Source organism: Ranitomeya variabilis, chromosome 4 (genome assembly GCF_051348905.1).
Source record: "Ranitomeya variabilis isolate aRanVar5 chromosome 4, aRanVar5.hap1, whole genome shotgun sequence".
NCBI lineage: Eukaryota > Metazoa > Chordata > Amphibia > Anura > Dendrobatidae > Ranitomeya > Ranitomeya variabilis.
Genome location: NC_135235.1, coordinates 763,922,708 through 763,944,618, shown reverse-complemented (window position 1 = coordinate 763,944,618; position 21,911 = coordinate 763,922,708). Strand labels below are relative to the sequence as shown.

The window sequence follows — 21,911 nt, the reverse complement described above, 5'->3', positions numbered from 1 at the left end:
TGTGGGAAATGTTACTTATTAACTATTTTGTGTGACATATCTCTCGGATTTAAGGGCATAAAAGAGGGATTTTTGGTACTTACCGTAAAATCTCTTTCTTGGAGCCTTCATTGGGGGACACAGGACAACCATGGGTGTATGCTGCTGCTGCTAGGAGGCTGACACTATGCAAAAAAGGAAAAAGGCGTAGCTCCTCCCCGGCAGTATACACCCACTGACAGGCACCAAGCACCTCAGTTAGTGCAAAAAGCAGTAGGAGAAGCGACAGAACTCATAACAGTAAAAGTACCAGCTCAACTAGGGTCTCCAGGCCCCAAACAGTACCAGAACAAACCAGTAGGGAGGGTGCTGTGTCCCCCAATGAAGGCTCCAAGAAAGAGATTTTACGGTAAGTACCAAAAATCCCTCTTTCTTTATCGCTTCATTGGGGGACACAGGACAACCATGGGACGTCCAAAAGCAGTCCCGGAAAAGGGTGGGTAGAAAGGAAAACAAAAAAAAGGTCTCAGGTCGGCCGGTGTGCGATCGCCGCCTGCAGTACCTTCCTACCAAGACCTGCATCAGACGAGGCTTGGGTATGAACCCGATAGAACCTCGTAAACGTGTGCAAAGATGACCAGGTTGCGGCCTTGCAAACTTGTAAGGCAGAGGCCTGGTGGCGAACAGCCCAAGAAGCTCCGACAGCTCTGGTGGAGTGAGCTCGCACTCCCGGAGGAGGACGTGCCTCATGAACACGGTACGATTCTGAAATTGCCGAGCGAATCCAGCGCGAAATGGTGGATTTAGACGCTTGAAAGCCCTTCCGACGACCTTCAGAAACGACAAGGAGAGAATCGGATTGACGGAAGGGAGCGGTTCTAGAAAGATAGACCCGAATGGCCCTGACCACGTCAAGCTTGTGAAGAGACTTCTCCAAAGGATGAGCTGGAGAAGGGCAAAATGATGGAAGGACAATGTCTTCGTTGATGTGGAAAGCCGAGACCACCTTGGGAAGGAATTCAGGAACCGGTCGAAGAACGACCTTATCCTGATGAAGAATAAGGAAAGGTGAACGACATGACAGGGCTGCCAACTCGGAGACCCTCCTGATGGATGTAATGGCAATGAGGAAGGCGACCTTCCAAGAGAGAAGGGTAAAGGGCACGTCATGAAGAGGCTCAAAGGGAGCAGCCTGAAGAGCGCCAAGGACCAGGTTAAGGTCCCAAGGGAGGACGGAAAGGATGGGCGATATGCACAACTCCCTGTAGAAAAGTCCGAACCTGGTGAATGGAGGAAAGGTCACTCTGGAAGAGAATCGACAGAGCGGCCACTTGTCCCTTGAGTGTGCTGAGGGATATGCCCGAATCGAGACCAGACTGGAGGAAACCGAGAAGATCCGAAAGAGAAAAGGACATTGGAAAAACTTCATTGGTTTCGCACCAGCGAAAGAACGCTTTCCAGTACCTATGGTAGATACGGGAAGAAGCCGGTTTTCTGGCTCTGATCACGGTCTGTATGACCTGGGAAGAGAGACCAGAGTTTTTCAAGACTGCGGCCACAACGGCCATGCCATTAAACTCAGCGACTGAGAACTCTGGTAGTAGAGAGGTCCCTGCGAGAGGAGATCTGGCCGATCTGGGAGTCTCCAAGGAGTGTCCGCGAGAATGTTTACGAGCTCGGCGTATCACAGCCGCCTTGGCCAGCCCGGCGCTATCAGTATGACTGGAATCCCTTCCAACTTGATCTTCTTTACCACCCTTGGAATCAAGGGAAGGGGTGGGAACAGGTAGGGAAACTGAAACTGGGACCATGGAATTACCAGGGCGTCATGGCCGACGGCAAAAGGATCCCGAGACCTGGCGACAAACTGTGGGACCTTGTGGTTCATCCGGGACGCCATAAGATCGACGTCTGGAGTACCCCAGCGGAGGTAAATTTGATTGAAGACTGCGGGGTGGAGAGACCACTCGCCCGCTGCTAGGCCCTGGCGACTGACAAAGTCGGCTGCCCAGTTTTCGACCCCGGGGATATGAATGGCTGATATGGCCGGAACGTGGCGTTCCGCCCACCGAAGAATCTTTGCCACTTCTGCCATTACTTGGCCGCTGTGAGTCCTGCCCTGGTGGTTTAAGTACGCCACGGCCGTGGCGTTGTCCGACTGGATGCGGACGGGAAGATTCGACAGAAGAGACTGCCAGCGGATTAGCGCAAGGAAGATTGCCCTGATCTCCAGAAGGTTGATGGGAAGGAGAGCTTCCTGGGTGGTCCAACGGCCCTGAGCCGTGTGTTGTCGGAAGACTGCTCCCCACCCGAGAAGGCTGGCATCGGTGGTAATGACCTGCCACTGAAGGGGAAGAAATGATCTTCCTCTCAGGAGAGAGGAGGACAGCGTCCACCAGGTTAGGGACTGACGGACCTGGAGAGGAAGGTGGACGGGACGGTCCAGCGAGTCCAAGGACCTGTTCCAGGTGGATAAGAGGAATAGGTGGAGGGGGTGGGTGTGGAACTGGGCGAAAGGAACAGCCTCCATGGAGGCCACCATCTTTCCCAGGACTCCCATGCAGAAACGAAGTGACTGAGGGGCTGGGCGTTTGAGAAGGCGGACCGCCTTGAGGAGTACTGAGAACTTGTCCTCTGGGAGGAAGACCCGAGCTAAGTTCGTGTCGAACACCATGCCCAGGAAGGACAGTCGTTGGAATGGAATCAGAGAGGACTTGGTCCGGTTGATAATCCAGCCGAGACGGGTCAGGGTGTCCAGGGAGACCTGGAGACTGTGGGCACAGTCTAGACAAGAGGACCCCTTGATCAACAGATCGTCCAGGTAGGGGATAACGAGGATCCCCCTGGAACGAAGGAAGGCCATGACCGCCACCATGATTTTGGTGAAGACCCTGGGGGCAGACGCTAAACCGAAGGGGAGAGCCGTGAACTGGTAGCGATTGTCCCCGACAGCAAACCGAAGGGATCTCTGATGCCGTACGCAGATGGGGACATGAAGGTTCGCATCTTGGATGTCGACCGAGCAGAGGAACTCCCCGGGTTCCATGGCGGCGATCACTGACCGCAGGGATTCCATTCTGAAGTGGCGAGGTCGGACGTGGCGGTTCAGAAGCTTCAAATCCAGGATAGGGCAAAGAGACCCGTCCTTCTTTGGGACTACAAAAAGGTTCAAGTAGAACCCGCAAAAATGGTCTTCGGAAGGAATGGGAATTTCGACTCCGGCGGCGACCAGAGACGTTACGGCTTGCAGCAAGCCGGGTAAATGGGACGGATGCTTTGGGGGGCGAGAGAGAAAGAAGCGATTTTCCGGGAGGGTAGAAAATTCCATCTTGTACCCGGAGGTGATAATCTCTCTGACCCAGGCGTTGCTGATCACTGACAGCCAGGTGTCTTTGAAGAGAAAAAGCCTGCCTCCCACCCTGGAAAGACTCCCAGGTGGGGGCGACCCGTCACTTGGAACGGTATCTGTTGGAACGAGGTCCGGAAGACCTGGGAGGTGGAGCCCTGGATCTCCACATGGGAGCTGGCTTGTAAGAGGGTTTTCTACGTTCACCAGTGGTAGCAGGTCTCTCTTGTTGCGAAGAGGAATCTGAGGCTGCAAACGGACGAAAGGGGCGAAATGTTCGAGGAGCCTTTGGGTTAAAGAAGCATTTTGGCTTGGACTGGGGGAGAGAGGTACTCTTGCCCCCAGTCGCGTCTGAGATAATTTGATCCAGACGAGCGCCAAAAAGCCTGGAACCTTGAAACGCTAAGTTGGTGAGAGACTTTTTGGAAGTAGCATCCGCATTCCATGCTTTGAGCAAAAGAATGCGGCGCATAGCGACAATGTTGCTGCTTGCCCTGGCTGAACAGGCTGCTGCATCTAAGGAGGCAGTGAGAAGGTATTTCCCTGCGTAGTTAATCTGGTCGGCGAGGTCAGCCAGCTCGGTAGGGGAGGCCAAAGCCAAAATGCCTCGGCGGAGAATCTTGGCCCAGGCAGATATGGCCTTAGCCACCCATGTGGAAGCAAAGCTGGGGCAGAGGGAAGCACCAGTTGCCTCAAAAGATGATTTGGCCAGCACCTCAATTTGTCTGTCCGATGCGTCCTTAAGCGACACGCCGTCCGGTAAGGAGAGAACAGTCTTGGAGGAAAGACGGGAGATCGGTGGATCGACCTTGGGAGATTCAGCCCACTTGGAGAGAAGATCAGCGCTAAAGGGGAAAGAGCATGTCCAGATGTTTTCTACCCGAAAAACGTTTCTCAGGATGTTCCCAGTGTTTAGACAGGGTAGACTCAAACTCCTCATGGGTAGGAAAGGAGCGAGAGGGACGCTTCACCCGCTTAAGGGAGACAGAGGAATCCTGGGGGGAAACCTCGTCTTGTTTTAGTTTGAGGGTTAGCGATATAGCTGAAATAAGAATATCTACGACAGCCTGCATGCTAGAAGCCTGGTCTGAATTGGAGTCAGAACCGGACTGGGAATCCACAACAGACCCAATTTCCTCCTCCAAAGAGGGGAATTGGGAGGAGGAGAGCAGCTTGAGCGCTGCGGAGGGACCTGGAGAACCAGACGAAGAGCCAGACAGAGTCCTCTTTCTAGAGCGGCTGGCTGATTTGTCTCCCTGTGGTTCAGGGTCAGGTGCGGCCGACTCGTCATGGAAGACGGTCGGAGTGCTGGTGGCTGAAGGAGGCTGTGGAAGACGTTCAAGCGCCTGGACCAGGCCAGTTCCACAGGTAGAGGGAGAGAGGATCGACCAGAGGCCCGATGAGAGAGGGGTCGCTGGAAACAGAATCCTTCGTCCAGAAGACGGCCTCGACCCCAAAGACAAGGGGGAGGGTCACCGCTGGTGACCACCGTCTTCCTCTCAGCCCTCTCCGAGGAGAGGGGTGAGGGGGACTGTTTGGCAAGGACCGCCACCATAAAGACCCTGGAGCACCTGGGAGCGTGACAGGGGATAATGTCCTGCCGGCGGCCTGAGAGCTGAAATGCGGACGACACCACACTGCTCGCTCAGCCGCCCTCCTGGGGAGGCAGGGTGGGAGATTGCACCCCGAATCCCTGAATGCTGTATCTGAAAAAGAAAAGTCAAAACGTTAATAAAAACAACAAAACCTGTAAAGGAATCAAGATTAGCAGCGGATCTGAAGATCCAGGTCCGCCTCCTACAGACACTAAGCACAAACTGAGGTACTTGGTGCCTGTCGGTGGGTGTATACTGCCGGGGAGGAGCTACGCCTTTTTCCTTTTTTGCATAGTGTCAGCCTCCTAGCAGCAGCAGCATACACCCATGGTTGTCCTGTGTCCACCAATGAAGCGATAAAGAAAATTCAAAGTTTGAAAATTGCAAAATGTAAAAAATTTTTTGCCATATTTCCGTTTTTTTCATAAATAATCGCAATATCGAAGAAATGTTACCACTAACATGAAGTACAATATGTCATGAAAAAACGTTCTCAGAATCAGCGGGATCCGTTAAAGCGTTCCAGAGTTATAACCTCATAAAGTGACAGTGGTCAGAATTGTAAAAATTGGCTTGGTCATCAAGTACCAAATTGCCTCTGTCACTAAGCGGTTAAAGAGAACTGTGTATAATAGTGCAGAGCGGAGATGTCTTAAAGGGAACCTGTCAGCAGGATTGTGCTCAGTGACTACAGACACTGTCAGGTCGGTGCCGTTATATACTGATTACACAGATACCTGGTGATGAAATCCATCTTATAGTTGTTGTTTAATCTGTATTTGTAGTTTTTAGTTGATGAGATTCTCGTGCTCTGGGGCGGGACTGTGGGCGGGGCTTTATGTGGTGCTCTGGGGCGGGGTTGTATGTGGTGCTCTGATTACATATGCATCTGTATTGGCTTCTGACAGGTCGCTGATCTCTCACTACATGAGCTGACAGCCCCTCTGACTTTGAATCGGAGACCCCGTGGCATGATGCTGGTTCCGATCGCTGCCATGGGGACCCGATGTCGTCATGACGACATCAGGGTCTCCAGACCTGAGAGGCTTCCTGTCATGCGCAGTGATGATCAGGAAGTCTCTCAGATCAGTGTATAGAAGGAGAATGTTGTGGTCTAGAGGCAAAATGGTGATCATAGTAATACGGCCGGACTACACCACCGATAAAGCAGCCACAGCCGGTGATGAGAAGAATCTGTGACTTCTCTGCATTTAGTGGTCACTACTCACCTGGGTAGTCATATGTAGGAATCTCCTCTTTACACCGCTCATCCCCCCTCACATATCTCTCTGTAGTATTAATATGGGTCAGATCTTCATCCTGAAACAAATATTGTAAAAGTTACCGACAGATGGAGAAGTCACATCTATGATCAGCTCTAATCCTGCCATCTCCGCCGTTCTCATTACACAAGTATAAAACATATAATACTGGTGGATAAAACAAGACTGAGCACAAGACCTTCACCGGCGTCTACACATCATAGTGGAGATCTCCTGACACCTTCTCTCCATCTACCTGATAATCCTGAGGAGCATTAGGATCTTCTTGCTTGCAGTGTTGTGGTAGAAGAGGTTGTGGACATCTCTCTGGTGTTGTCCTCTTACTGGATAGATCTGGAGGAAACACATACAGGGACTGAATTCATTCTTTACATACAGATAATTATAGGCCATGTGTATTTAGTCCTGTCTATTACCTGGAGATGTGAGGGGCTGGGGAACCTCCATTTTGACGATCTTGTACAGATCTCTGTGTCCTTCTAAATACTCCCACTCCTCCATGGAGAAATAGACAGCGACATCCTGACACCTTATAGGAACCTGACACATACAATGATACCGTCATCCCCCCGATCCCTTCATAGTGTTACTGTATAATGTCCCAGCATTCCCAGCAGTGTCACCTCTCCAGTCAGCAGCTCAATCATCTTGTAGGCGAGTTCTAGGATCTTCTGGTCATTGATGTCCTCATGGATCAGGGGGTGAGGTGGAGGCCCCGTGATTGGGCTCAGGGGTGTTCTCCATCCCTCAGACACAGGGTCCTGACAGCGATCACTAGAGGTCTTTTTCACCACTGTGTAATCCTGGTAATGGAGAAACACATTAATAAATCTCACTACAGACATTTCCAGAGTCCTCACCTCTCCAGTTCTGTCCATCTGTTATTCCCATAGATAAGAATGATGTAATGTGACATCATCAGAATCTCTCACCTCTCCAGTAAGCCGGAAGAGGATCTCTAGGGTGAGGTGTAATATCCTCTCCGCCATCTTGTCTCTGTCCATATCCATCTTTGATGGGTAAATCAGGAAAATTCTCTTCTATAGAAGATCTTCACTGAGAGGATCCGATATTGTAGAGACCTGAATGAAAAGATGAGCCGATGTAACATCATAAGAATCCTGTGTAATAATACAATTACTGGAGATAATAAGGGAAACATATGCGGAGATTTATTATTTTACAGTATTTAGTTTCCTTCTTTACATCTACTAATAAAACCTATATATTTAGGCCACAGACAACAAGCAGTTTCTCCCTCGGAGTCGGCAGCTGAATACGTTTCTCATAGACTCATCTTCCATAACGCTAATTCTCGTCTCATTTACCGGCCCTGGAATCGGCATTAGCAATACTGCAGGAGATATTCATTACACGCGACATGAGAAATAACTACTTCATGATGAGGACGACATCTTCATCTTCTACTACAGCTCTTGACCGCGTATGCCGAGTACGGTTTTTCCTTCGGGTGTAATCCTAAATACCGCCAAACCCTGATCTATTGTCCCAACCCATTCCTTAAATAAAAACACAACCATTTATATTCTTTTGGATATTTTGGCCACAGCGGCCAACTTTTATTAACAAAAATAACAAACAGTAATACAATCAGTATATATATATATATATATATATATATATATATATATATATATATATATATATATATATATATATATATATATAAATTCGAGGGGAGGGTTCTTGGAGCTAAAAGATCTGGCAAAACCCCAAAAAGAAGATCGACCACCATATTACCCTCAGCCGTACATCACCAGCTCGCGGGCACCGTACATCCCGTTCCGGGAAGAGAAAAACCACCAACAGCTCCCAGGGTAAAAACCCCCGTCCCACACTGTGAAGGAACAAATTATGAAAGGTTCTCCATTTTGTGCTAGATTCTCCATTTTGTGCTTTTCGACTCCATTTTCTTGTTGCTTAAAGATAAATTCTGTTATTTAATTAGGTAAAAGGTTACAGCTGCCATGAAGTAATTTTATCTTGTTGTTCACAAGCCTGGTATGCAACTAGGCTATAGTTCATAATTGGTATAAAGACCTTGAGTCTTCTGACTCGAGCCAGATAATAGTTTCGGGGGTGTATCACTATACAAGACTGAGGCATCTGTTAGAAAAACATATACTATGTCAAAAAGACATGACCATATCTGTAGTTTCCATTTTTCCTGTATCCTCATGGGTTAAGTTTTTTCTGTATTCTTATAGGTTAAGAACTGTGAGCGTGTTCTTATGCTGATTGGTTGAAGTATAGTTTCTATGACTATGAAAACTCATACACAATAAACGGGGGCCAGAGATCTGCTCGATCCCCCATACAGAGACACACGTCTCCGTCTGGTCATTTTCAGTTGCCGGCAACGCCCTGTAGATTAATTTGGAAATCACTGAGTTAACCGTGAAGGATCAATTTAGATCCTCCCTCAACAGTTGGCGCCCGAGAACGTGGGGCTACAAGCAGGAACGCCGGAGGACAACAAGACAAAGGATCCTCGGACCGGACACAGGCACTGGAAAATTGGGACTGATCATCCCCCACAACAACCACGGTAAGTTGGCAGTTATACTGTCCAGACTGACCATTTGGTGTGGTTTTCCTGTGTTTGTTGCTGCAAAGAGGATCTGAGGTTTGTCCCCGAAGGTGGGATGATTTTTGGGTGGAATCATATAGAGGTGTAGTTCCGTTGGGAGCCCAGTGCTCGAACCGTACCTCATAAGGGACGGACACCCCGGATTGACCAGTGATGTAATTCTCTTTACAGTCAAAATATCCTGAATTCCTGATCACTGTTAGAATCAGGCGCGGTGTGTCATGTTCCCAATGGCAGGGAATAGCAAAAAGGACAAGCGCAAAAACAGAACGAGCTCTAGGGTGATGGAACCTGAGCTGACCGCGATCCTGAACCTCAACACACAACTAGCAGCAGCCGGGGAACGTTCCTGCGATGATTTCTAGACGTCTCGCACCAGCCGGAGGTCTAGCTTCCCCTATCAGAAGAAGCACAGACCTATCTTGCCTCCAGAGAAATACCCCACAGAAATAGCAGCCCCCCACATGTAATGACGGTGAAATGAGAAGAAAGCACATACGTAGTTATGAAAACAGATTCAGCAAAATGAGGCCCGCTAAAGCTAGATAGTAGAGGATACAAAAGGAGAACTGCGCGGTCAGCGAAAAACCCTTCAAAAAACCATCCTGAAATTACTTAAACTCATGTGCCAACTCATGGTACATGAGGAGTAATTTCAGCCCACTAGAGCAACCAGCAGCAAAGATTCACAGATCTGCAAGCTGGACTAAAAACATGATTAAGCAAAACATGGAACAGGAAAATCCAAACTTAGCTTGTCCTGAAGGTTATAGGAGCAGGTAGCAAAGGTAACAGAGACACACTGATTACATTGATAGCCGGCGAGAAAATGACAGGGAAGCCAGGTTAAATAGGAAACTCCCATTTCCTGATGGAACAGGTGGATACCAGAGACCGCAGAGAACACAAGTCACCCAGTACCATCTGTAGCCACCAGAGGGAGCCCAAAAACAGAATTCACAACAGTACCCCCCCCCTTGAGGAGGGGTCACCGAACCCTCACGAGAACCACCAGGGCGATCAGGGTGAGCCCTATGAAAGGCGCGGACCAAATCAGTCGCATGAACATCAGAGGCGACCACCCAAGAATTATCCTCCTGACCATAACCCTTCCACTTAACCAAATATTGGAGTCTCCGTCTGGAAACACGAGAATCCAAGATCTTCTCCACAACATACTCCAATTCTCCCTCCACCAGCACCGGAGCAGGAGGCTCAGCCGAAGGAACAACAGGTACCTCATACCTCCGCAATAACGACCGATGGAACACATTATGAATAGCAAACGATGCTGGGAGATCCAAACGAAAAGATACAGGGTTAAGAATCTCCAAGATCTTATAAGGTCCGATGAACCGAGGCTTAAACTTAGGAGAGGAGACCTTCATAGGAACAAAACGAGAAGACAACCACACCAAGTCCCCAACACGAAGTCGAGGACCCACACGGCGACGGCGATTAGCAAACTGCTGAGCCTTCTCCTGGGACAACTTCAAATTGTCCACCACATGACTCCAAATCTGATGCAACCTATCCACCACCATGTCCACTCCAGGACAATCAGAAGGCTCCACCTGACCAGAGGAAAAACGAGGATGAAACCCCGAATTACAAAAGAAAGGAGAAACCAAGGTAGCAGAACTAGCCCGATTATTAAGGGCAAATTCGGCCAGCGGCAAAAAGGCAACCCAGTCGTCTTGTTCAGCAGACACAAAACACCTTAAATAAGTTTCCAAGGTCTAATTAGTTCGTTCCGTCTGGCCATTCGTCTGAGGATGGAATGCAGACGAAAAAGACAAATCAATGCCCATCCTAGCACAGAACGCCCGCCAAAATCTAGACACAAACTGGGATCCCCTGTCAGAAACTATGTTTTCCGGAATCCCATGCAAACGAACCACGTTCTGAAAAAACAGAGGGACCAACTCAGAGGAGGAAGGTAACTTAGGCAAGGGTACCAGATGAACCATTTTAGAAAAGCGGTCACACACAACCCAGATGACGGACATTTTCTGAGAGACAGGGAGATCTGAAATAAAGTCCATGGAAATGTGCGTCCAAGGCCTCTTCGGGATAGGCAAAGATAACAACAATCCACTGGCCCGAGAACAGCAAGGCTTAGCCCGAGCACAAACATCACAAGACTGCACAAAAGAACGCACATCCCTTGACAAGGAAGGCCACCAAAAAGACCTGGCCACCAAGTCTCTAGTACCAAATATTCCAGGATGACCTGCCAACGCAGAAGAATGGACCTCGGAGATGACTCTACTGGTCCAATTATCCGGAACAAAGTCTTTCAGGCGGACAACGATCAGGTCTATCTGCCTGAAACTCCTGCAAAGCACGTCGCAAGTCTGGGGAGACAGCCGACAACATCACCCCATCCCTAAGGATACCAGTGGGCTCAGAATCTCCAGGGGAGTCAGGCACAAAACTCCTAGAAAGAGCATCCGCCTTCACATTCTTTGAACCTGGCAGGTACGAGACCACAAAATTGAAACGGGAGAAAAACAACGACCAACGAGCCTGTCTAGGATTCAGACGCCTGGCAGACTCAAGGTAAATCAGATTTTTGTGATCAGTCAAGACCACCACACGATGTCTAGCACCCTCAAGCCAATGACGCCACTCCTCAAATGCCCACTTCATGGCCAAAAGCTCCCGATTACCAACATCATAATTCCGCTCGGCGGGCGAAAATTTTCTAGAAAAGAACGCACATGGCTTCATCACCGAGCCATCGGAGCTTCTCTGTGACAAAACCGCCCCCCGCTCCAATCTCGGAAGCATCAACCTCAACCTGAAAAGGAAGCGAAACATCTGGCTGGCGCAACACAGGAGCAGAAGAAAACCGGCGCTTAAGTTCCTGAAAGGCCTCCACAGCCGCAGGAGACCATTCAGCAACATCAGCACCCTTCTTAGTCAAATCAGTCAAAGGCTTAACAACACTAGAAAAATTAGTTATGAACCGACGGTAGAAATTAGCAAATCCCAAGAACTTCTGAAGACTCTTAAGAGACGTAGGCTGCGTCCAATCACAAATAGCCTGAACCTTGACGGGATCTATCTCAATAGTAGAAGGGGAAAAAAATGTACCCCAAAAAATTAATCCTCTGGACTCCAAAGAGACATTTTGAACCCTTTACAAACAAAGAATTGGCCCGCAGGACCTGAAACACCTTCCTGACCTGTTGAACATGGGACTCCCAGTCATCAGAAAAAATCAAAACATCATCCAAATACACAATCATAAATTTATCCAGATATTCACGGAAAATATTGTGCATAAAGGACTGGAAGACTGAAGGAGCATTATAAAGTCCAAAAGGCATTACCAAATACTCAAAATGGCCCTCAGGCGTATTAAATGCGGTTTTCCACTCATCCCCTTGCTTTATTCGCACAAGATTATACGCACCCCGAAGATCTATCTTAGTGAACCATTTAGCCCCCTTAATGCGAGCAAATAAATCAGTCAACAATGGCAAAGGATACTGATATTTGACTGTAATTTTATTCAAAAGATGATAGTCTATACAAGGCCTCAGGGAACCATCTTTTTTGGCCACGAAAAAAAAACCTGCTCCTAAAGGGGACGAAGATGGACGGATATGTCCCTTTTCCAAGGACTCCTTAATATAATCACGCATAGCAGTATGCTCTGGCACTGACAGATTGAACAAACGACCTTTAGGAAATTTACTGCCAGGAATTAAATCTATAGTACAATCGCAATCCCTGTGAGGAGGGAGCGAATTGAGCTTAGGCTCTTCAAAAACATCCCGATAATCAGACAAAAATACAGGAACCTCAGAGGGAGTAGATGAAGCGATGGAAATCGGAGGTGCGTCATCATGAACCCCCTGACATCCCCAGCTTAACACAGACATTGTTTTCCAGTCAAGGACTGGGTTATGAGTTTGTAACCATGGCAGACCAAGCACTAGGACATCATGTAAGTTATACAGTACAAGGAAGCGAATCACCTCCTGATGAACAGGAGTCATACGCACAGGGCCGGCCTTTGCCCTGTGCGACCTGTGCGGCCGGCACAGGGCGCCAAGGCTCGTTAGCATACAAGGGGCGCATTTGAGCTCAGCAGATTAATGTCACATTACATCACAATGTAGACGCTTAATGGCCTGAGGGCGCCCGCACCTCTTGTGGCGCCCCCCGCCACGCCATTTGCGCTATCTGTATCTGCTGCTCGCCTGCTCCTGCCCAGTGCCGCCCGCCCGGCGCCCGCCCTGTCGCTCGGCTCTCTGCGTGTGACGTAATGTCACACGCGCAAGCCGTTCTCCCCGCTGGGCAGGGACAGCACGCAGAGGAACTTTAGTTCCGCCTTCTGCTGTCCCCGGCGGGAGAGAACGGCTGCACAGCGTGTGACATTACGCCACACGTCCCCGCTCGTGCCCCGCCGCTCTCTTCCCGGCACTGAAGAGCAGAGCAGAGGTGGACCTGAGGAGCCAACTCAGCCAAGCAAAGCGTGAGTAACCACCTCACATGGCCTCCACTATGCTGGCGGTCGCCCCGGGGGGGGGGGGGGGGGTTGGGGTGCAGCTTGCTTTTTTGCAGTGTGCGTGTGTGTGTGTGTGGGGGGGGGGGGTTGGGGTGCAGCCTTATTTTTTGGTGTGTGTGGAGGGTGGGGTGGGGTTGGGGTGCAGCTTGCTTTATTTTTCTGCAGAGTGTGTGGGGGGGGTGGGGTTGGGGTGCAGCTTGCTTTATTTTTTGCAGTGTGTGTGTGGGGGGGTGGGGTTGGGGTGCCGCTTGCTTTATTTTTTGCAGTGTGCGTGTGTGGGGGGGTGGAGCCTTATTTTTTGGTGTGTGTGTGTGGGGGGGGGGTTGGGGTGCAGCCTTATTTTTTGCAGTGTGTGTGTGTGGGGGGGGGGGGCGGGGTGGGGTTGGGGTGCTGCTTTATTTTGCAAACGTATTATGTGTGGGGGGGCGGGGGGTTGGGGTGCAGCTTTATTTTAAAAACGTATTATGTGTGTGGGGGGGGCGGGGTGGGGTTGGGGTGCAGCTTTATTTTGGAAACGTATTATGTGTTGCCGCAAGCAAGGGGCCCATCCGCAAGCATGGTCGCTGTGACTGGGTCCGGACACTGTGGCTGGGCACCATTGCTGTGACCCTTTTGCTGTGGGGCCCATTGTGTGGCTGGGCCCTGTTGCTGTGGCTGGGCACTGTGCTTGTGGTGGGGCCTAGCCACAGCAATGGGGCCCAGCAGCAAGCACGGGGCCCAACAGCAGCAATGGGGCCCAGCCACAAAAAAAGGGGACCAGCCGCAAGAAAAGGGCCCAGCGACAGCAATGGGGCCCAGCCACAAGCACGGTCACTGTGACTGGGTCCGGACACTGTGGCTGGGCACCATTGCTGTGACCCTTTTGCTGTGGGGCCCATTGTGTGGCTGGGCACTGTGCTTGTGGCAAAAATAAAAAAAAAGGACACACCATGGATGCGGGCGGACGGCACTGGGCCCCCCCAAGCCACGGGCCTGGGTGCTTCCGCATCCGTCGCATCTATGGTGTGTACGCCACTGCATATGGCTCTAGGAACACAAAAGGGTGTTTAGCCTGATTTTCAGGCGTCCTATTGGTCTACCATGTAACATACTACTATGTCCAGGGCAGAAGGGGCTAAAATAGCCCTATGGTGCCTAACCTAACCATGGCAACCGGGGGGGCAATTGGGGGTTAGGTGCATTGCTCAGGAGCCACCCTACTCTCACTTCCTCCCGCTCCTCTCTGCTAAATGTATTCATCCATCCTTCTCCTTCTCCTTCTCCCCCTCCCACTCTTCCCAGACTTTGTGCAGTGTACAGTGGCTTACTTGTTTCTAGTTACTTATCACCTGCTCACCTCTGCCACCTTAGGTTTAAATGAGCAGATAGATGGTTATAGTAGCATGTGGACTGCACTAATAAGACTTTTGGTCCACACCTAACCTTTTCAGGGAAGAATAACATTTGTCAGGCAAGATGAGCCCTAAGAAAGCATCTGGTGCACAGAACAGAAAGCGAAAGGCCTTAGCAGAACAGGCAAATCAAAAGCAAGCAGGGTCTTTAAAAAGACTGTTCGAAAAATCTTCTGAACATGGTGGCACCAATGTACCGAGCACTGCTGAGGAATCAACATCAGATATTCCACAGCAAGAATGTGAAATAAGGAGTGGTATGGATACAATCCCATTGGAGCCAGGGGAACCATCAACGTCATTGAAAATTAGGATCAGCGAAGTTGACCAAGAGTCTACCATAGCAGACGTTTATGAGGTTGCAGTAGAACAAGATCAGTCTACCACACCAGCCCTCACATCAGAAGGGGATAACACATGCCAGCATGTGGAGGGCATTGATGAGGCTGAAAGCAGTGAAATTTCTGCAATCATTGACTCAGATCCTGCACTTTGGCCTACATTAAATTCTTCATCAATTGATCTAATCGTAGAAGCAGGCCCTGTGCAACTTAAAAATATAGAATTTAAGAGAGATGAGAGGAATCGACATTTTTCAGAGGACTTTTACTCTAGAATTTTGGACAATGGCGTGAAACGAGCAAGAAAGTGGTTGGTGTACTCCAAAAGTTTGAACAAAGTATTTTGCTTTTGTTGCAAACTGTTTGATAGAAGATCCCGTACGGCACTTGCATTGGATGGATCACAGGATTGGAGCCATATGAGTCAGATGTTAAAGGCCCATGAAACTTCCATTAACCATTACTCAGCAGAAACAAAGTGGATAGAAGTTCAGCTTCGCATGAAAAACAAAAAAACAATTGACCATCAGTTACAGAGCAGAATACAGAAAGAGCAGCAGCACTGGAGAAACGTACTGGAAAGACTCATGCGTATTACTCAGTTGTTGGCTGAACGGAACTTGGCATTTCGAGGATCTTCTGATCGTCTATACACCGCAAATAATGGAAATTTTCTTGCTATAGTACAGTTATTAGGAAATTATGACTTTGTAATGGCAGAACATCTGCGACGAGTCAAGTCAAAGGAGACATCTGACCACTACTGTAGTAAAACTATTCAAAATGAAATAATTAATTTGATGGCCAAAAAGGTTATTAGTGAAATTCTTGAAAGATGCAAAAAGGCAAAGTATTATTCCTTAATTCTTGATTGTACAACTGATCTAGCCCATCAAGAGCAGATGTCTTTTACCATCCGTTTTATTGATGTTAAACTTGGGTTATGCCAGATCAGGGAACATTTTCTTGGATATGTTGCTGTAACAGACACAACTGGTAGAGGATTATCAGATATTATTCTTAATTTCCTAATTAGCAAAGAGCTAGATATTGATGACTGTCGTGGCCAGGGCTATGACAATGGTGCCAATATGGCAGGCAAAAATAATGGTGTTCAAGCCAACATACTAAAAAAAAATCCAAGGGCGTTTTTTGTACCATGTGGATGCCACAGCCTCAATTTAGTGGTTGGAGATGCAGCAGAATCTAACATAGATTCTATAACCCTGTTTGGAATTATTCAGCGTGTATATACTATTTTTGCTGGGTCAGCCAAGAGATGGAAGGTTTTGACAGACCATGTATCAGGTCTTACTGTAAAACCTCTATGTACCACAAGATGGGAATGCCGGATAAACTGCCTCAAACCACTGATCCAAAATCTAGCAGGTATACAGGAGGCATTATTTGCCCTTTCTGAAGACAGCAGTACAGAGCCAAAAACAAAACATGATGCTCTAGAGTTGTCCCAACATATCCTTAATTTTAAATTCATGGTGTCCTTAATTGTGTGGTATGACATATTATTTCAAATCAATATTGTGAGCAAAGCTTTGCAAAACCAGACCGCCAACCTCATCACAGCAGCAGACATGATTGAAAAAACCCATGATTTTCTTAAGCAATTCAGGGAGAATGCTCTTTGGAAAGAGCCTTCAAAACCAAAGAATATAGCAGAGGAAAATGGTGTGGACCCCATATTTAAGAGTACCTCACGTGTTAGAATTAAAAAACCCACTTTTAGCTATGAAGGACGGGATGAACCAATTGTGGATGCAAAGCAGAAATTTAAGGTTGAGTTCTTCAATGTGTTGGTGGATACTGCTTTAAATTCAATGGAGGAGCGTTTCCAGCAACTCAGTATTCATAATAAAAAATGGGGCTTTTTGTACGATATAAAGAGCCATGAATCACGGGAAGACTTGTTGGCACATAGTGTAGAACTGCAGAAGTCTCTGACTTATGGCAATAAGTCTGACATAAATGGTGCTGAACTTTCTGATGAACTCTGGCACATTCGGAATGTGCTCCCTGATGATGTTGAGACTCCGCTGCAGATACTTGGTTTCCTCACCAAAAATGAGTTTACAGAGCACTTTCCACAAACCTGGACTGCACTTCAGATTCTGTGCACCATCCCGATTTCTGTGGCCTCAGGAGAGCGCAGTTTTTCAAAACTTAAGCTCATTAAGACATATTTAAGGTCCACTATGACAGAGAGCAGGTTATCCTCACTTGCAGTCTTGTCAATTGAAAATGATGTGTTGGCATCTCTAGACTTAAATGAAACTATTGATGAGTTTGCCAAAGTAAAAGCACGGAAAGTTGCTTTTTAAATCAGTTTATGTAGCACGTTATTATGTTCTTGTTGTTGCTGGATTACAGTATAGTGCACTTTATTTTTATTTTTTTGTCTTGAAGGTTGAAAATTGTGCACATATTTAATGACAGTTTTTCTCATGTATGTTGCATATTTATTATATTATTTATATTTGATATTTTAAGATATTTTATTTAGTATTAAGGTGGATCAAAAGTCATAGAATGACTCTTGGTCCGCACGGCACCCGACCTGCTGCCACCCGTCCGGAACTCTTCTCCATGCTGGCCATCATCTCTGCACTCCGATTGGCTGTCAGCGTTGGGCTGACAGCCAATCAGAGTGCAGGGCGGTGTTTGGCCTTGCAGGCCGCCGCTCTGCACTCTGATTGGCTGTCAGCCCATATGGCTTTGGACCAAGCGTCATTTTTTCCTTTTGGTCCGCTTTAAAGCACTTTATAATTCCCGTTATTGCAATATTAGTGTTTCTTCAAGTGTTTTGCAGGGAAACACAAGTTTTCTAAGTAAACGTGTTGTTGTGAATATTAAAGAGTTATTGTTTTCTTTCAAAGTTTGGAGTGGGGGGGGCGCCGTCCTGCAGTCTCGCACAGGGCGCCTTTTGGGCTAAGTCCGGCCCTGCATACGCATAGTCACTTGTGTCCAGTATTGTGGCTTATTCCTAGTCAATGGTGTAGAGTCAATTCCCTTCAACGGGATAGGGACCTCCAGAGGCTCCAGACTAAACCCACAGCGCTTGGCAAATGACCAATCCATAAGACTCAGGGCAGCGCCTGAATCTACATAGGCATCGACGGAAATGGATGACAATGAACAAATCAGAGTCACAGACAGAATGAACTTAGACTGTAAAGTACTAATGGCAAAAGACTTATCAACCTTTTTTGTGCGTTTAGAGCATGCTGATATAACATGAGCTGAATCACCACAATAAAAACACAACCCATTTTTCCGCCTATAGTTTTGCTGTTCACTTCTGGACTGAATTCTATCACATTGCATAGTCTCAGGTGCCTGCTCAGAAGACACCGCCAACTGGTGCACAGGTTTGCGCTCCCGTAAACGCCGATCAATCTGAATAGCCATAGTCATAGACTCATTCAGACCTGTAGGCGCAGGGAACCCCACCATAACATCTTTAATGGCCTCAGAAAGGCCCTCTCTGAAATTTGCAGCCAGGGCGCACTCATTCCACTGAGTAAGCACCGACCATTTCCAAAATGTTTGACAATATATTTCTGCTTCATCTTGCCCCTGAGAGAGAGCTAATAAAGCTTTTTCAGCCTGAATCTCTAGGTTAGGTTCCTCATAGAGCAAACCCAATGCCAGAAAAAACGCATCCACATTGAGCAACGCAGGATCCCCTGGTGCCAATGCAAATGCCCAATTCTGAGTGTCGCCCCGCAGGAAAGATATAACAATCTTGACCTGCTGAGCAGGGTCTCCAGAGGAGCGAGATTTCAAAGAAAGAAACAACTTGCAATTGTTGTTGTTGCAATTGTTCTAAAATTCAAAAAACTAGATCTATCTCCGGAAAAAAACTCTGGGATAGGAATTCTAGGTTCAGACATAGGAGCATGTACAACAAAATCTTGTATATTTTGAACCTTAGCAGCAAGATTATTCAGGCTGGAAGCCAAACTCTGGACGTCCATGTTAAACAGCTGAGGTCAGAGCCATTCAAGGATTAAGAGGAGGTAAGAAGCAGCAGGCTGCAATTATGGCTAGGCAGCAAACTCTGAGTGAGAGGAAAAAAAAAAAAAAAAAGTTCCTCAGACTTCTTTTCCTCCTACTTCAGCCAATACAATTAACACCTTGTAGGCCGGCTATACTGTCATGTTCCCAATGGCAGGGAATAGCAAAAAGGACAAGCGCAAAAACAGGACAAGCTCTAGGGTGATGGAACCTGAGCTGACCGCGATCCTGAACCTCAACACACAACTAGCAGCAGCCGGGGAACGTGCCAGCGATGATTTCTAGACGTCTCGCGCCAGCCGGAGGTCTAGCTTCCCCTATCAGAAGAAACACAGACCTATCTTGCCTCCAGAGAAATACCCCACAGAAATAGCAGCCCCCCACATGTAATGACGGTGAAATGAGAAGAAAGCACATACGTAGTTATGAAAACAGATTCAGCAAAATGAGGCCCGCTAAAGCTAGATAGCAGAGGATACAAAAGGAGAACTGCGCAGTCAGCGAAAAACCCTTCAAAAAACCATCTTGAAATTACTTGAACTCATGTGCCAACTCATGGTACATGAGGAGTAATTTCAGCCCACTAGAGCAACCAGCAGCAAAGATTCACATATCTGCAAGCTGGACTAAAAACATGATTAAGCAAAACATGGAACAGGAAAATCCAAACTTAGCTTGTCCTGAAGGTTATAGGAGCAGGTAGCAAAGGTAACAGAGACACAGTGATTACATTGATAGCCAGCGAGAAAATGACAGGGAAGCCAGGTTAAATAGGAAACTCCCATTTCCTGATGGAACAGGTGGATACCAGAGACCTCAGAGAACACAAGTCACCCAGTACCATCTGTAGCCACCAGAGGGAGCCCAAAAACAGAACTCACAACAGCGGTGAGGTGATCGAAGATTGGTTAGGATGCATAACTCAGGAATATATAGATATATAGGTGTATTTCCAGAGGTGTCCGTAGGGTTTAGTCTGAGACGCCCTCCTCCTTTCGCTGAGTATCGCGATTTTGGGTTGTCCCAGCGGGGGACAGGTAAACCCTAGTGGAATAGACTATACGGCCGCTCTAGTACTATGCACGACTAAGTAAGGGTATTTAGCTCTAAAGGAGAATCAGTTTCCGTGGAAGAAGAAGATTTTGAATTGTGTGATGAATTTGATATTGTTAGCCCAAAGACGGGGAAAGAAATCTGTCAGGAATGCGGGGAAAATATTCTCAATCTGGCATGTGAATTGTGTGATGAAGATTTTGTAGAAATTAATTAAGTCTGAGAACTGCTGTACTCCGTTTCTGTGTTTATCTCTAGGATACTAGATGGGAGGGGTCAAGCAGCTGCGTTGTTGCTTTCTCCCTTCTGCGCTGAGGAATGCTGTGATTTTCTTATCTATGCTGTGTTTCTGGTGTGGAGGGGGCACGCACGTGGCTGCGCTCTTGAGTTTCACTGTATTTTCTTGGTAGTACTACGCGCTGGTAGATCTGTGTTTTGTTTAAAGCGTCAATATTGTTTTGAAGTACAAAGAAATATTGTAAATTGAAAGTGAAATCTAGTGCCTAGTTTTAGAAGGAAATTTGTAAGTGATTGTTTGGTTATCAGTGTGATTGAAAGATTGGTAAAAGATGAGGATCAATAGAGGAAGTGAATTCTGTTTTTGTTACGTTGAAAAAGGGAAAGTTGTCTATTACTATGACAAAAAACTGGATGTTTTGTGTTACCAGAAGGAATTGAGAAAGTGATTGAGGGTAATGTGTTAGAAAGACAAATAATTAAAAATAATAATCTGAAACAGGGGGGCTCCCTGTTAGATGATATGGTCCCTCCCCAGGAAATCAAGCCTCTCCTCCCGACTGTAAGCTCAGTGCCCCTCAATCCCAAAGCACCAATATATACTGGGTTGCCAAAACTTAGTGCGCCCCTACCCCATGATCCTGCCGGGTGGATTTGTGATGTATGCGGAGTTACTAATTCTCAGTGTAGAGAGGTCTGTTACAATTGTGGAGAGAAGAGATCCGGGGTTGTAGCCCCCACCTTTCCCTTGCTAAACGCTGATGGCACCTTTTATCGGCCACCGCCAGCACCAGCTCCTGTTATGCCTAGTATTGCTAGTGGTTATGAGTATCCGCCCCCACCTACCTTAGCCACTCGGTCAGAGACAGGATATAGAGAGGAGATAGAAGATTTCCAGGAAATGTATTCTAATGTTATTCTTGGACCCCACCGTCATGATGTGCTCTTTAGGATAGGGTCAGGGGATCCACAAAACAACATGTTGGGGCCATAGTAAATGCCGCAGATAACCAGCTCCGACATGCTGGAGGACTGGCTGCAATGATTTCACAGAAAGGTGGACCCATGATACAGGAAGAATCTAATTCATATATACAAACTTATGGCCAGGTAGAAACAGGACAGGTTGCAGCAACCAGAGCAGGACAGCTGCCGTGTCAATATGTAATACATGCAGTGGGACCACGGTATAATCCTACCAACATTCCCAGGTCCCAACAGTTGCTTACTGAGGCTGTCCAGAACGCAATCCTGTATGCCTCCTCTGTTCCCCCCGGTACGATGCCTCAACGTACAATGGCCATACCATTAATCTCTGCCGGTATTTTTCAATATCCCAGGAAGGATGCCGCCATGGTCATAGCATCAGCAATAGAGCGCTGTATACAGGAAAACCCCATAAAATTGGAGGAGGTCCGATTTGTCCTCGATAGCCGCCTAACGGCCCATCAGGCAATACAATCTCTAACTGTAACAGAGCCTCCTGCACCACCTCCACAGCACATGCCTTCTGTGCCCGTA

The 21,911-nt window shown here is 47.6% G+C and overlaps 1 protein-coding gene across 1 annotated transcript in view; it reads right to left on the bottom strand.

The window, feature by feature from the left end:
- Positions 1-7,048, bottom strand: part of LOC143767118 (uncharacterized) — a 55,384-nt gene extending 48,336 nt beyond the window's left edge. The window contains exons 1-4 of the mRNA XM_077255140.1: positions 6,827-7,048; positions 6,620-6,743; positions 6,439-6,536; positions 6,150-6,240 (exon numbers count right to left, since the gene is read on the bottom strand). Of these exons, the coding sequence (XP_077111255.1) occupies positions 6,150-6,240; positions 6,439-6,536; positions 6,620-6,743; positions 6,827-7,048 (535 nt within the window). The remainder of the gene's footprint in view (positions 1-6,149; positions 6,241-6,438; positions 6,537-6,619; positions 6,744-6,826) is intronic.
- Positions 7,049-21,911: the final 14,863 nt, after the last annotated feature.